General features: G+C 65.9%; 2 protein-coding genes across 3 annotated transcripts in view; one reads left to right on the forward strand and one right to left on the reverse strand.

Moving 5' to 3' along the window:
• Nucleotides 1-242: 242 nt before the first annotated feature.
• Nucleotides 243-5,718, forward strand: HPS6 (HPS6 biogenesis of lysosomal organelles complex 2 subunit 3). The gene has a single exon (XM_073354583.2). It carries the CDS (start codon nt 349-351, stop codon nt 2,818-2,820), a length of 2,472 nt encoding a protein of 823 aa, XP_073210684.1. The 5' UTR covers nt 243-348; the 3' UTR covers nt 2,821-5,718.
• Nucleotides 5,719-9,432: 3,714 nt separating this feature from the next.
• The window catches only part of LOC140915101 (prominin-1-A), a 59,368-nt gene continuing 53,453 nt past the window's right edge, over nt 9,433-15,347 (reverse strand). For both annotated transcript variants that reach the window (XM_073354585.1, XM_073354584.1), the window contains 3 exons: nt 13,648-13,760; nt 11,749-11,772; nt 9,433-10,945 (listed from right to left, as the gene is read on the reverse strand). In XM_073354585.1, coding sequence (XP_073210686.1) covers nt 10,894-10,945; nt 11,749-11,772; nt 13,648-13,760 — 189 coding nt within the window. In that variant the 3' untranslated portion in view covers nt 9,433-10,893. The remainder of the gene's footprint in view (nt 10,946-11,748; nt 11,773-13,647; nt 13,761-15,347) is intronic.

Here is a 15,347-nt window from a genome sequence, read left to right on the forward strand (position 1 = left end):
AGCCCCCGGGGGAGCTAGGGCGAGCCAGGGGGTGTGTCTGGGGAGCCCCCGGGGGAGCTAGGGCGAGCCGGGGGGGGTGTCTGGGGAACCCCCAGGGGAGCTAGGGCGAGCAGGGGCAGGGGGTGTCTGGGGAACCCCCGGGGGAGCTAGGGTGAGCCGGGGGGGGTGTCTGGGGAGCCCCCAGGGGAGTCAGGGCGAGCCGGGGGGGGGTGTCTGGGGAGCCCCCGGGGGGGTCAGGGCGAGCCGGGGGCGGGTGTCTGGGGAGCCTCAGGCAGTGGTGACAGCTCAGCAGCCAGGGCCCTCTCTGCCCCGCCTCATGCTGGCGGGGGCTGCGCCAGGCGCCCCGAGATGAAGCGAGCCGGGGCGCTGCGGCAGGTCTCCGACTTGAGCGACTTTGTCAGCGGCCGGCGCCTGCGGGAGCTGCTGAGCCAGCATGGGCCGGGCCTGGCGACCCCCCACGTCCAGACCAGCCCAGATGGGCAACACCTTCTGCTGCTCCTGCGTGGTCGGCCGGCGCTCCAGCCGCAGGTGATCGCCTTCCAGCGCCTGGGCACCGGGGCGGGGGGCCTGGAGAGGAGCTGGCAGCCGCCCCAGCCCCCCATCACGGAACTGCTCTTCCTGCAGAGCCCCGCAGCGCGGACCTCCTGGGTGCTGGCCGTCGTCTGGGAGCAGGGCAGGACCGAGGTGTGGGGGTTCGTGACAGCGCTGGGCTGGCAGCTGCAGCAGACCCTGGAGTTGTGCCACGGGGCCCGGGCTCGGATTGTTTCCATCTGCAGCCAGGGAGGCAGTCTGGTCTGGTGCGAGGAGAGGCCCCCCTCGGACGCTCATCTGGACCCAGGCAGGGGGGCCTTCGGGTACTGCATCTGCACCAGGGCTCTGGAGCTGGGGGAGCAGGGGGCGCACCTGGGCGCCATGAGGATAGTGGTGCACAACAGCCCCCAGTACCGAGTCCTGGCCTCACCCCAGCATGTCTTCCTGGTGCCCACCAGTGCCACCTTTGCCAGCGTCTCCACGTTCCTGCTCATCTGGTGCCCTCGGGAGGCTAAAGTCACCATTGTGGCCCCGTCTGGCGGGATCGTCCACAGCAAAATCCTGCACTCCAGTGACTTCAAGAAGCTCGTGTTTGGGTCCGTGGGTCTCCTGTTGTCCATAGCGCCTCTGGACATTCATACCTGTGCCCTGTCCAGCTGCGGGGGGCTCCTGCTGCTCAGCACACGAGGCACGGTGCGTCTGGTTCAGCCAGACGGGACCTGGAGACAGGTCTATGATCTGGGGGGCAGCTGCCTGGCCCAAGGAGACCCCGTGCAGCTGAAGGCCTTTGGCAGCACCCTGGCCTGCGTGCTGGCGGGGGTCTTGTATCTCATTGACCTGACCAGTGGGAGGCTGATTGAGAAAAGACTCCTGAGCACCAAAGAGGTGCATTTCCTGGAGTCCCCGAGAGGGGCGGAGGAGATCCAGCTCCTCACCCCGGCCGGCATCTATCACTTCAGCTTCTCCAGCCCGGAGGAGGGCGGCAGGCCCGAGCCCGCCCTGGTGGAGATGGTCTTCGAGGAAGCCTGCAAGTACTACCAGAGGCGGAGCCTCAGCAGCTCCCAGCTGACGGTGGAGAAGCTGAAGAAGGGGGACATGTTCCAGGCACCCATTGCGCTCTCCTCCATCCTGCAGCACAGCCTCCCCGATAAGGAGAGGGCAGCCAGGGCCCTCCCGGAGACGTACGCCAAGCTGCTGAGCACGATGAGCATGGATCTCCAGAGCTATCTGAGCCTGGAGCTGCTCAAGTCCTGCGTCGTGGGCGCTTCGGAGAGCGAAGTCGACAGGTGCTGCGAGGAGCTGGTGGGGCAGGAGGTCAGCCGCCTCCTGCACTTGGACTTGGACAGGGAGAACCTGGCCTATCTGAACGCTGTCTTCAGCTCCTTCCCCAGGGCCTCCTGGAAAGCCATCCGGGGCAGCCTGCAGCTGCAGCAGAATGGAGACGGGCTCCTGGTGGCCAGGGCCACCCCAGACGTCTGGAAGAAGGTCTTGGGGGGGCCAGTCCCTAACTGGTCCCAGCAGGAGGAGCGGGGCGTCAATGGGGCGGTCCCGCTCTTCGAGCTCATCTGCGGCTCCCTGCACAGGTTCAAACCCAAGTGGCTGCCCAGCTTTGTGGAGCTGACCCAGCAGTACCTTGGCACCTCCTGGACATACAGCACCAAGGAGGGCCCCGAGGGCGGGGTGCCCCTCTACAGGAGAGCGCTGGCCGTTCTCGACCGGACGCGCCCCCGCACGGCCACCGACCGCGAGATGGAGATCGAGCTGCTGCTGTGCAGTGCGCGGCCCAAAGCCGTCCTGCAAGCCGTGCAGCTGCTCGTCCGCCTCCGCAGGTGGCAGCGGGTGGTGGAGGCGGCCGAGAAATTTTCCAAGCTCAGCCCGCTGCTCACCAAGGAGATCTTCTCCACCCTCCTGGCGCAGTTCGCCCAGCACCGGGACCTGGACCCGTACCTGGCCACCCTGTGGGAGCTGTGCCCCGCAGACTTGACCGTCTCGGACGTTCTCAGCATCGTCCTGCAGCACCTCCCCCGCTCGGAGGGCGACCCGGCTCCCTTCTCCGCCGGGGGCACCCCGCTGACCCTGGCCTTGCTGAAGCCGCTGTTGCACAAGGTGGCGCAGCATCAGTGCACTCAGGACGATCTTTATGCTGACATCTTGCAGGGCCTTCCGTTCCCGCCGCCCGCCCCGCCGAGACAGCACAGGGCTGGCCCCAAGGCCGCCCCAGAAACACCGCCGCAGACGGGAGCGTGCAGGACTCCTTGCCCGGGCTGTGACCCGAGCGATGCTGTATGAACAGCCGTGTGGACGGAATGGGAGTGACAACCTAGCGAGCGTGGGTAGGGGATGCCCCCTGCAACAGCTGGGGTGGGGCAGCAGACGCCTGCTTCCCCCCATTTCCAGAGGCAGAGACCAACTCTAGTTAAACCTTCCTGCCTCAAACAGACTCCCAAGACGTTGCACCGTTCATGAGTCCGTGGGGTGAGGGGGGCGGCCCAGGCAAGACCTGGGGGAGGATCACTGGGGTGTCTGTGGGGTTTTTACAGCTGAAGCAGTTTCCCCAGAGAAGGAGTGTGAGAGAGAGGGAGAGCTCTGACTGCATGCGAGAGCCCCCCTCCTGGCCTACAGCACCCCTTTGAGTTAAACGCTGGCTTCCTGCCCTCTACCCATGGAGCGTGGGGGATAAAGTACAAGGTCTTAACCCAAATTCCCATTTCACTTCATTTGTTTTTGAAAGTCCCCTGCTGTAACTTGCCCACGGCCAGGCTGTTTAGGAGCAGGCATGCCCCTTGGCAGCACGGGATCACTGGTGAATGAACCCGCTCACGTGGGCACTGCTGGCCTGGACCCAGTCTCTAAAACCTCCCCACTGCGGCTGTTTCTGCTCCTGAGCTCCTGGCTGGCTGGTCCCCAGGACCGCTGCCTGGGCCTCAGGCCGGAGGTGCCCTTGCCAGCGGCAGCCCCGTCCGTTCATGGCCTTGCTAGTGTCTCTCCCCCCCGGGGGATCAGCTCATCAGCTGCCCCGAGTGGTGAACAGCCGATTTCCTAATGAAACCACGGAGCGGCCGCAAGCTCAGGCCTGGGGCCGGCAGCTGTGCCTGGCTGCCCCTTGCCTGCGGCGAGGCCCCGCCTGCCCTAGCAGCGCCTCCTGGCGGCTGTAAGTGCAGGAGGCAAACTTAGACCCGGCCTCTCCTTTCCTGTTCCTGGCCCTGGGCTCTAACCTTCTCTCCGCCTTCCAAGAAACGCGGGGTGCTGTGTCAGCCTTGGCTGGCCCTTCCCCGGCCTTCCCCCCCGGCTGAGTCAGGGCCACCGGGGACCCGCTCGCCCCCTCTCCTGCCCAGGTTCCGTCTCTCCTGGGGGGATGCCAGACGCTGGTCGGCTCCCTGTGTGAATGCAGCCACCTCGGGGCAGGGCTTGCTTGGCTGGGATTGGAACGGGAGACCCGGCCGCGCTCACAGCCCCTGCCTGGTTTGCTCCTCCCAAGGGGGTTTTGTTTTTTAAATGGGCGAGGGAACATTTTAAAGAAACCTAAACTGCCCGTGAAGGGTCCTGGGGCAGCGCTGGGTTTCAGGGCGGCTGAGCGCGGCCGTGCATCTATTTCAATGGGAAGAGGGGGCCAGGCTGTCCGGGTGCTGAGCCCCCGCGGCTCCCACGAACTCTGGCTGGAGTTGGCTGTGCTCTCAGCCCTGCTGACTGTCTGCAGGGGGGAGGCTGCATGGGCTGGGAGCACACGCAAGGGTTTGTGTGGGTCAGCGTGAGTTGGGAGCTGCCGGCCAGCTGGTTTCTGGAGGAGGGAGGCATAGGGAACTGGTCGGATCTAACGCCTCCAGCCCAGATCCCCACGGGTGGCGCTGTCCGCGCTCTGGGCCCCACAGGCAATCGCTGGCCGCTCGTCAGGCGCTAGCCCTTGGCCCGGGAGGAACTTTTCCGAGGGCTCCATGTGTCACACCAGCAGGCACGAGGAGAGCTCTGGCTGGTGCTTCAGCCACTGTCTCTCCCATCCCCAGGGCCCAGCTGCAGTGGTCAGGGCAGGCAGGGCGCCCGGGGGGCAGAGCAGAGTGTGTGCTGCATCAGCCGCTCCCTCTCCTGCCTCGCTCACCCCACTGCCCTCCCATGCCTTCCTCTGGGCACAGGGCCCCACTCCTGGGGGGGAGCCCCTCCCTTCCAGCAAGGCCTTGCTAATTAGCAGGGCAGGGAGGAGAGCCCCCAGAGCTCCTGCCACCCAACAGCCAGAAATGGTGGTGACTCGACAAAGGCTCTGAGCCTCCTCCCCCTTCCACTGGGGCGTGGGGGTCGCTGCAGCCAGCCCAGCCCCAGAGGGAGGCGGGAGGTCACGCTGGTGGGATGCAATCAGCTGGGCTCCCTTGAGTTGCCGGGTCTAAGGGGCAGCCCCCGCAGGCAGTCAGCTGTGCTCAGGCATTGGGCATAGGTCCGGGGGAGGGGAGGTGTCTTCTGGAGTGACTGCCCGTCCCCTCTGTGCCTGGGTCTAGAGCAGCCCCCTAAGCTGTGAAGCTGCCTGGTCCCTGTTCCCATCTGCGTCAAAGATCAGGAGTGGGAGGTGGGTGCTTTGGGGATTGTCTACACCAGAGCCCTTCACCTTGACTTACCTGATCCCATGGGTGAGCTACCCTGGCTGGCCTGGCGCCAGGTTAACTCGAGGGCTCAAGCCTTAGTGTAGCCAGCTCTCGGGGGCTGAGGCAGTGCAGTGACTGGCAGCTGGGTGACTTCCAAAACAGAGAGGAGCTGTACCTGCCTAGCCCCTTCTGCCCCAATTACTGTGTCTTACACCCCAGTCTCTCTGAAGCATGAAGGGGCTTTGCTACCTTGGGCAGCTGCTGGGCCTGCGAATGCAGCTGCTCCTTAAAACAGCAGCTTCACTTGTCCAAGGGGTGGGGGGTCGGGGAAGGGGCTGCTCCTGGGACCAGCTCAGCTCCCTGCCTACCCAGCTGCAGGTACCTTGGTGGCCAGCAGGCCCTGTGCCAGCTTGCCCTCCCTCCGCTAGTTTTCCAGTGAGTGTCATTAACCAGCTGGCGTAGAACATCTCACACCGGCAAGAGAAAAGAGTTTGAGGCCGAGTTGGGCGGCTCTTTGTTTGCACAAGGAAGGAGTCTTTAGGCCGTAGTTGGCTTTGCATGCCACTGTCCAGTTGCTCTTGTCCTATATGCAATATTAAAAGGTGTTTAACGAGTGACAGCCAGTCTCCTGTCTTGCCCTGGCTGCGGGCCCTTGGGCCCAGGCTCGCCTGGCTGGCAGCTGCTGCCGGAGCTCTAGGCGGAGGCTGGGGGCTGCGGAAAGTCCCTGTAGCGGACGGCATACCCACGTGCAAACGCACTGCTGGGCCTGTGGAAGAGGAACTGCTGATGCTGTTAGGATCCGCTTGGCTTGTTATCAATGCAGCTTTGTTCCGCTGCAGGCCGTGGCAGGGAGGGGAAGTGGGTCACTTTCTCCCCCTGCTGCCTGGCTCTGCTCCAGCGAGCCGAGGGTGCCTGTGGAGCAGTGTCTCCGAAGCAGGGCCCGGGGGCCTGGGCTCAGTGCACCTGGGTGCACGCCAAGGGAGGGTGATGGGCTGGGCCCCGGTTTAGGGTTTCAGTGAAAACACAGCACCCAGCCCCGAGAGCGCTGGGCCAGCAGGGACCATCAGCTCCTCTGGTCCGACCCCCTGTCCAGCACGGGCTGTTGCATTTCACCCGGACGCCCTTGTCCTGGGCCCGCAGGCTGCGGTTCCACTCCAGCATTTCAGCCGTCGGGAAACCGCCGGGTGGGTGGCAGAGACCGTGGGGAGCCAAGGCACTGAGGCGATGGGACGCCCAGTTGATCCTCGCTGGTGAGCTGGGCTCCAGGCTGCACAGAAAGGTAACACCCCCCACTTCTCCCTGTTCCCTGCCAATCTGAGTTGGGGGGATTCCTTCCTCACCCCACGTCTGGCCCTCGGCCTGTCTCCGACCGTGCCAGCCAGGCCACTAGACAGAGGGTTCTGTGACGGGCCTCCGAGCGCTGGTCTGCCCTGGCCAGGGTCCCGGCTCTGGTGGTCCCTGATACTTCAGGGGGGAACACAAAGACACATACACAACCCCTGTGTGGGGTGGCTCAGCACGTGGCTGACAGAAAGAAAGTGCCACCTGGTGGCTTCACAACACTGCTTTCCACATGGCCCGGGGCTTTCCCGGAGTGCCCCCCCACCCCCCGGGGTTCCCTCTTGCCTGCCCTGCCTGGGGTGGGAGATGGCCAGGCTCACGGCTTGTGGGGCTATAGCTTTAGTAGGGCACAGCCTCGCCCAGCTGGATTTGTGGGGGGCCAGAACACCCCCATGAGGGGAGGGGCAAAGAGCTTATGCTCTGCCTTGCCCTCTCCCCCCAGCCACAGCCTGGGCCAGCGGGGAAGGGGGGCAGGTGCCGTAGCCTGGCCCGGCTGCAGTGGGTGCAGAGCTGCTGAGACGACTTCAACCTGCTTGTGGGCTGGTATCCACCTTCCTTCCCACAGTGCTCGTGACCTCCTCTGGTTCTGGGCCCGGACCCAAGCTGCTGGCGTGTGAGGAGCTGCCCAGGGCGAGCTGGAGCTGTACCCAAGGGCCCCTGCTTTCCGCCAGCCTCCGCAGGGAGACAGACCAAAGTCTTTCCTGCAGTTCTCTGATCCCAAGGCTCCCAAGCTGCTGGGCCCACTGCTGACATGCAGCCCCCTCTGAAGTGGCCCAGGGCAGCTGTTTAACAAGGTGCACAACAGTCTGGGACAGGAAGCGAAGAATACTGCAGCCAGCGGAAATGGCTGTGGGGAGGGCGCTCCAGGTGGGTGAGGCAAGCCGAGAGCGGGGCATGGGGCACTCGAGATGGGCCTGCCAAGGCTACACAGGTGGAGCTTGGGTTTGCTGCTGAAACTCAAGGGAGGGCAGTAGGGTAACGCAGCCTGCGGGCCAGTCAGCATCCTCTGCCACTGCTGGGTCTAAACTACCAGGAGCCAGGCAGGGCGGAGGCCTGGGACTGCCTGGCGCTCAGCCCTGCCCGTGGAATTGCCCGTGGCAGGCTAGCTGGAGTGGGCAAGCTCTTGTTAGCGGGCCGTGATGGGTCGCAGCAGAAGGCAGCCAGGGGTCTGGCGCCCAGCAGGATCCACACCCCAGAGGTGCAGTGCTCTCCCCACTGTTCCTTACTGGGTCATGCCCAGCGCAGGAAGAGAGGCCAGGTGCAGGGAGGGGTTTATAGGTTTCCCCTTATCAACAGCTTTGCCCTTCCCTAGAGCCCTCTGCACCCCAGCCGATCCCAGCACGCCAGAGCCCAGCCAATGAGAAGCCCATGCAGTCTGTGTCGGGGTCCTGCAATAGCGGTTTTCACATCCCAGGGGCTGGGGGAAATGCTCTGCCCCCCCACGGCAGGACAGGGAGGCTCAGCAGCGTGGTTGAAGTTCCCGAAGCTGGGCAGGGCTGCCCCCAAGGCAGCTTTGGGGCTGGGCACTGTTAGAGAGAATCCCCCAAGGGCCCCCTCGCCCATCCCCTCCAAGCCAGGGGTTGCCCCGGGGCTGTCGAATTCCTGCCAGCAGGGGGAGAGTCAAATGGGCCAGTTGCTGCTCCTGGGCCTGCTGAAGCCAGAGCCAGCTGCTTGGGTTCTCTGCTGCATGGACAGGGGCCAAGACTGACTGGCCCCTGCCCCCCCACTGGGACTAACGCCTCGCCCGCTCCAGCCCCGGCCCTTCGCCTTGCCCTCCCAGGGGCTGTTTCTGATGGCGCTTGGCGGTTACGGAGAGGGAAGAACGCTGCCGGGGCCTCCGGACGCGCGGGCCCCCCAGCTCGGGCTAGCACAAGCCAAGACTCCAGCAGCGGGGGTCCTCCCCTCCGGTTCCTGCTCGGTCAGACCCTGCTGCATCAGTCACCCGGGCACAGGGGGCCAGGCCAGCCCCTGGCCCTGTGAACTGGAGGCTGACTGAGCCCCAGCGAAGGGCAGCTCTGGGGCCCGCCAGTTGGTGTGGTTTCACGACCACATTTTCCTCTTTTTCAAGCGGCTTGTCACTGCTCCGCTGTGGTGGGACCCCCTCCCCCACCAAAAGCGGAACCTGCCACCCCCGAGGAACCCATGCACACAGCCAGCCCCCAAGGGCTGCCAGCTGCACGGAAGACGGGGCATCCCGCCGCTCGCTCGGCTTGGGGCCACGGCGGCATTTCCGCTGCCAACGCAGGCACGACCCGCTGCGCCTGGCCACAGGGCCCGGGGGGCGGGGCTGGGAGAGGGAAAGCAGCTGATGGAGCTGCTGCAAAGAAGGGGCACAGCCCCCCCGGCAAGAGGCAGCCAGGCACCAGCTTCCCCAGCAAGACAAGGTGGCGGGCACCAGTATCTTCATTGCCCGGCAAGGGCGGGGCCCGAGCCATGCCCGCTACTCCAGGGACCCTGCTTACAACTGGCTGGGCCAGGTCGTGCCCTGCCACTGACCAAGGGCCGTCTAGTCTACATTACAAACCGGAACCGAGCCGCCCGCAGGCCTCATCCTGGCTGTGGGCATGGCCATTGGGGGCCATTAATAGCCCCTTGCTGAGGTTTCCCAGCCAGCCCCACATCTGGCTGGTCCCACCCCCCAGGCGAGCGTTCCTGGGCTGCTGTCACAGGAGCTGCCCCGCTGGGCCCTGGACACAGCTGGGCATCCAGGCTGCAGGCTCAGTGCCCCCGGGGCAGCAGCTCCGCTCCCAGGGCGGTGGGGCCACGGCCTCCGTGCCAGGTGCACCAGCACGCACCCCATGCTGCCCGCCCAGCACCGAGGGCCACGGCCCTGCCCGTAAGGGGGGCTGGGGTAGATGGGCTCAGCAGCACGGGAGGGGGTGTCCTGTAATGTAAGGGGGACTCAGGGGGCCCCCCACACCAGCCCCCTTGCCCATGCTGCTCCAAGGACCCCCTCTGCCAGGCTCTCTCTATTCGGCCATGGGGAAGCACCCGGTGCCCGACTGCGGCACACACTTTATTGGGTCAATAGCACGTCACAGCGTCAGCCAGCGCCCCCAGCGACTCCCCTTCGTACAAAAATAAACAATCGCCTCCCCCGTGCCACACCAACCAGGGCATGGGCGCAGAGCCAGGGACTCCTTTCACGGGCAGGCAGGAGGCTGCGGGGCCATCCCCTAATCGCAGGGCACCCAGCCCAGGGCGAGTCCTGCCGGGCCCCTGGGAGAGCTCTGCTCCCCAGCCGCAGAGCGGGGCCCTCCCGGAGCACAGCGGGGGCTGCTAATTGCTGCCAGGACGTCCTGCGTTTGCCTCCAGCAGCCCCACCATGAGCCAGTGCCCAGCCCAGCAATGCCTGGCTGGCGGCCGCTCAGCCCACTGTGCTCCTGGGACAGGGGTGGGACTCCGAGGCCTGCTGGTCTGGGGCACGGCCAGAGGCAGGCGGCTGTCGGCACACGGGCGCTCGGGGGCACAGATAGGCACCCACCCCACATGTATCTAGGGCGCGGCCCACACATGACACCTCTCGGCCAAGGCTGTGACATGGTGGGTGAAGGCTGGGGCGGGTGAAATGGCTCATCATACAGCTGTCATGCAGGGCACCTCCGGCATGGGGGTGTATTGACACCACCCTCCCACGGCTTCGAGCTTGGGTACCCCGTCCCCTCCACCTCCTGCGCCCAGCCACCTGCCCTGGCCCAGCCCCTTGGTGCTGTGGGGCCAGACAGTGCCCAGCTGCTCCATCGCAACGAGGCATGCCAAGAGCCGTTCCCAACGCACGCCTGGGGCGGGGAGGCCTCTGGGAACCATCACCCTACCCCCACCATGCCCACAAGGACCCAGGCGCCTAGGGGGGAGCCAGCCCCACACAGTGAGTGATGGACAGCGCTGCTGCTGGCATTGAGCAGCATGGGGCAGGAAATCAGGACCCCTGGGCCCCAAGGACGGCAGGACAAACCAGCAGCAGCACCAGGACCATCCCTGCGGCAAGAGCCACGCGGCCAAACACTGCCTGACTCCAGGGAGGGAGGCTGGGCCGGGGGAAGGGGCCGAGGAGCCATGGTGGGTCCTGCCCCATAGCGGGATTCCCATCCTTTGTGTTAGATCCACAGTGAACCCCCATGGTGATTGTAGGGAGAGGGGCTGCTGGTTCTTTCCCCCCTTCTCTCCCAGCTCCGGGTTTGCGGTGCAGTGCAGGGTCTATGTACCACAACATAGCCATGGGGGCAGGAAGCAGGATGGCTCCCACCCAGGGAAGTCTTGTGATTGGCTGAGCAATGGATTCCCGCGGGTGCAGGGAAAGGCGGGGCTCGGTGGAGCCGGCACGGCAGATTGGCTGGTTTGGCCCATGGAGTCCAGGTGTCTAATCAGATCAGTGGGTGCCTGCCCCATGATCCCTTAAGCAGCCCTCGGGGGCCTGAGGCCAGGGCCAGTGTGGGTGCAGGCAGGGTGCCTGCTACTTCTTCATCTCCACCCGGGGGATTTTAAACAGCGTCGCAGACGGAGACCTGCAAAACCAAGCAGAGGGGGCGGGTCACCCCAGCGCCCGGGTCAATCCTGGCGCCCGGCTCACCCCAGCACCCAGGTCATCCCAGCACCCGGGTCCTCCCAACGCCCAGCCATCCCGGCACCCAGGTAACCCCAGCACCTGGCTCATCCCAGCACCCAGCTCATCCTAAGCACATCCCGGTGCCCGGCTCACCCCAGTGCCCGGCTCAGAGCTATCACAGACCCTGGGCCATCGCAGCAAAGAATTTCCCAGAATACCCTGGGAAAAACACACCCCTCCCCCAAAGCAGAGGGGCCGAGGCAGGATGTCCCCAGCATTGGGGCTGAGCACAGGCTGGGCCCCGGGCGAAGGCTGAGACGGGCACCACAGGCTGCGAAGCCTGGGGACGTGGCCCGAGATTCCCCACCAGGGCCAAGCAGAGCTCGGCCCCTCCGCCCACCCCGGCGCGCTGGGCCCTGCCATGCGGCACAGACGTGGCCAGGGAAGCCTCCACCTGCAGCCATGCCCCTCGCTGCCGAGGCTCAGGGGACGTGCCAACGCGTTGCCCCCTGCCCACGCTGCAGCCTCCTCGGTGAACGGTGCCCATGAGCCTCGGGGGCGCCTGGGGCCCTCAAGTGCAAAGGGCTTGGGGGCCCCCTCCCCCAAGAGAGATGTGTCCCCCGCCCCCCACACACTGGGCCCAGCACCCCCACAAGCCCCCTGCTTCCAGTCGCAAGGGGCTCCAACACCCCTGCTGCTCAGCCCCTCGCCCCCCCAGACCCTCCGCAGCTGGCTGTGCCGCCCTTATCCCCGGGTACTTACATCGCCAGGGCTTCCCTGTCGCTGCTGCGGGGAGAGAGAAAGGCTGTCAGTGGGGATGGACACGCTCCCCCGTCCCACCCCACAGCGGGCCTCGTGCTGGTGGGCTGGGGGCACGTACCCCCGGCTCTCAGGGAGGGTGGGGAGCCAGCTGGGCAGCTCCGTGGCCTCCCCCGTGCACCCTGGGCCCCAGCAGCAACCCCCACATGGGCCAGAACCTGCATTTGCCAGGCCCACTGGGGCAGCGAGGGCTGCCGAGTGCCAGTCGCAGCTGGTGCCCTCACGGGTGCCTAGAGGGGAGGGGAGACCGGCCCTAGGGATCCCCGGGGGACGCTGCCCCGCCAGCTCCTCACCCCAGGCAGGGGAAAGGGGGCAGAGCCGGACTGAGCCGCCAGTGTTGGGCTATTCTGCACCCGTGGCCAGCCAAGGGGTTCTGGTTCTCCCGCCTCGCGTCAGCCCAATACCATGTCCCCGTCTGGCTCTGACACACGGGAAGGAACTCCAGGAGGAAGTGAAACCAGCAATGCCCCCTCACCCCGCGTCTCCAGGGGCCTCTGCGTGGTCCCAGGGGCCGGCTCAGGCCGGCTTCCCCCGATTCGAGGGACCCCTGGCAGGGGCCAGAGAGCACTGCCCAGAGAGCGCAAAGGGGCAGGGCACCAGCGGGACCACAGGCAGCCCCACACACAGCCACAGCTGCCCCGGGACGGTGTGTGCAGGGGCAGGGCAGGGTGCTCTGAGCGGCCATGGGGAGAGCCGTGCGAAGGAAACCCTGGGCGGGGCTGGCCCAGCTCCGTGCCCGCGGGAGGGAGGGTTGGTTCGGTGACCCCGCTGCGTTGCAGAAGCCTGTGAACCTGCCACCTTCACAGCAGCCATGTTTCCTCCCTCACCCCTTTCCCAGCTGCAGCAGCGGGGCGAGGCAGGGGGCCCACGAGCCCTGCGTCGCTGGGGGAGCGTGGGAGGGGACCAGAGTGTGGCACAGGGGGGCCAGGGTGAATTCACAGCCTGCTCCAAGGCAGAGTGTGGGGCTGGGCTCAGGGCAGGGCCTTGCCGTGTGGTAGGGGTCAGCCAGGGCAAGGGGTGTGAGAGGGGTTGTGGCGGGGGCTCGGCCGTGGCAGGGCTGTGAGAGGGGTTGTGGTGGGGCGTTGGCCGTGGCAGGGCTGTGAGAGGGGTTGTGGTGGGGCGTTGGCCGTGGCAGGGCTGTGAGAGGGGTTGGCCGTGGTGGGCGTCCGTCCGTGGTGGGGGCTCGGCCATGGCGGGGCTGTGAGAGGGGTTGTGGTGCGGGGTTGGCCGTGGCAGGGCTGTGAGAGGGCTTGGCCGTGGCGGGGGTCGGTCCGTGGCGGGGGCTTGGCCATGGCGGGGCTGTGAGAGGGGTTGTGGCGGGGGCTCGGCCGTGGCAGGACTGTGAGAGGGGTTGTGGTGGGGCGTTGGCCGTGGCAGGGCTGTGAGAGGGGTTGGCCATGGCGGGCGTCAGTCCGTGGCGGGGGCTCGGCCATGGCGGGGCTGTGAGAGGGGTTGTGGTGGGGCGTTGGCCGAGGCAGGGCTGTGAGAGGGGTTGGCCGTGGTGGGCGTCAGTCCGTGGCGGGGGCTCGGCCATGGCAGGGCTGTGAGAGGGGTTGGCCGTGGCGGGGGTCGGTCCGTGGCGGGGGCTTGGCCATGGCGGGGCTGTGAGAGGGGTTGTGGTGGGGGCTCAGCCGTGGCAGGGCTGTGAGAGGGGTTGTGGCGGGGCGTTGGCCGTGGCAGGGCTGTGAGAGGGGTTGTGGTGGAGGGTTGGCCGTGGCAGGGCTGTGAGAGGGGTTGGCCGTGGTGGGCGTCAGTCCGTGGCGGGGGCTCGGCCATGGCGGGGCTGTGAGAGGGGTTGTGGTGGGGGGTTGGCCATGGCGGGGGTAGATATCGGCTCCTCACTCGTAGATGTCAGCGATCTTCATGCGCCGGTAGAACTTGGCGAGCCGCACGGCCAGGATGACGCCGGGGAGCAGGAACATGGCGCACCAGCCCAGGCTGAACCAGAAGCCGTTCTGGCAGGGGAGAGAGGCCCCCAGCCGTCAGCACCCGCCCAGAAGCCCCCTCCGGGGCTGGATCTCCCCTCCTCAGCAGGGGGCCAGAGCCATGGGGCTGGGCCGTGTGACGAAGCGGGACTGTTCTTATTGTTTCCTCTGAATAGTGCGGGGGTGCCTCAGTTTCCCCTAGGCAGTTCTTAAGTATCTAGGTGGTGGGGTAAGGGTGTATGATCATTGCAGAGCCCTAGAGGGCAGGTGAGTGCAGGGGTCTGGACACAGACAATGGCCGACACCCTGTTTCCTGGCCACTGATGGCCTGGGCCCTTCCCCCCTGCGAGGTGAGAGCTAAAGGGTTGGAGAACAAAGGAATCCGGTGACCTCCTGGCCCGGGAAAGGGACAAAGCCCAGAGGAGGAGGGGCTGGAGAGAGTTTCCTTTTGGGCTGGCTTGGGACATGGAGTGAAGGGCAGACGGGGTTGTCTGGCTCACTGCCCCCCAAAATGGACCCAGCTGAGGGGTCCAGTTCTCTGCACCTACAAGCTCTGTTTTAGACCATGTTCCTGTCGTCTAATAAACCTTCTGTTTTCCTGGCTGGCTGAGAGTCACGTCTGACTGCGGAGTTGGGGGGCAGGACCCTCTGGCTTCCCCAGGACCCTGCCTGAGCGGACTCGCTGGGGGAAGCGCACGGAGGGGCAGAGGATGCTGAATGCTCCGAGGTCAGACCCAGGAAGGTGGAAGCTGTGTGAGCTGTGTGTCCTGCAGACAGGCTGCTCCCAGAAAGGAGACTTCCCCAGAGTCCTGCCTGGCTTCATGGGGAGCAGTTCCAGAGCATCGCCCGGGGACTCCGTGACAACTGGTGGGAGCAGTGGGATGTACGCAGTAAGTGACTGGGGAGCAGTAAAACGAAGGGGGATTGACAAGGACCAGGTGTGCTGAAGGCTCAGAGAGGAGCGGTTTTGGGGGGCAGTTAATCCCTGGGAGTGTGTGACCAGCGAGGACTGTGCAGTAATGGGCACAGTGGGAGCTGAGACCCCAGCTGAGGGGGGGAGACACAGGCAGGGCAGGGGATCTGTGGGGAGTGGCAAGGTGCTTGGTAAGGAAAGTCTGGATGAGCCTAGGCAGCCTTGTGAGCTGATGGCTGTGTCTAGTCAGCAGTGAGGGAAGGCGAGGAGAGTGGAAGATGAGTGTCCCTGGACCTTACCTGTTAGCTGGGTGGAGAATTGGGACAGGGAAGGAAATGTACCTGTGTCTGTCAGGGGTATTGACTTGCCTGTGGAGGGAGCTACCCTGGTCTCCAAGCAGTTGTCTGTGAACAGTCCCGCTTCGTCACAAGCCGGCTCAAGAGCACAGCGTGGGGAAGAGGATGGGACCCGCCCCATCCGGCCAGCGGGGTGAGTCAGCGAACAGCTGTGCACGCCCGCAGGCAGGGTCTGAGAGCCTGGCCCCCAGCACGGCTGCCCTCACCCGCAGGGATGGGCAGGGGAAAGGGCGGCAGGGCTCGTGAGCACTGAACCCTTCCCAACTCAACAGCCAGGGCCTGGTGCCCAGCTCCCACTGGGCCGGCAAAGCCTGGCCGGGCTGCCGGAGTCGGGGGGCATTCAGTGCA

Source organism: Lepidochelys kempii, chromosome 7, assembly GCF_965140285.1.
Source record: "Lepidochelys kempii isolate rLepKem1 chromosome 7, rLepKem1.hap1, whole genome shotgun sequence".
NCBI lineage: Eukaryota > Metazoa > Chordata > Testudines > Cheloniidae > Lepidochelys > Lepidochelys kempii.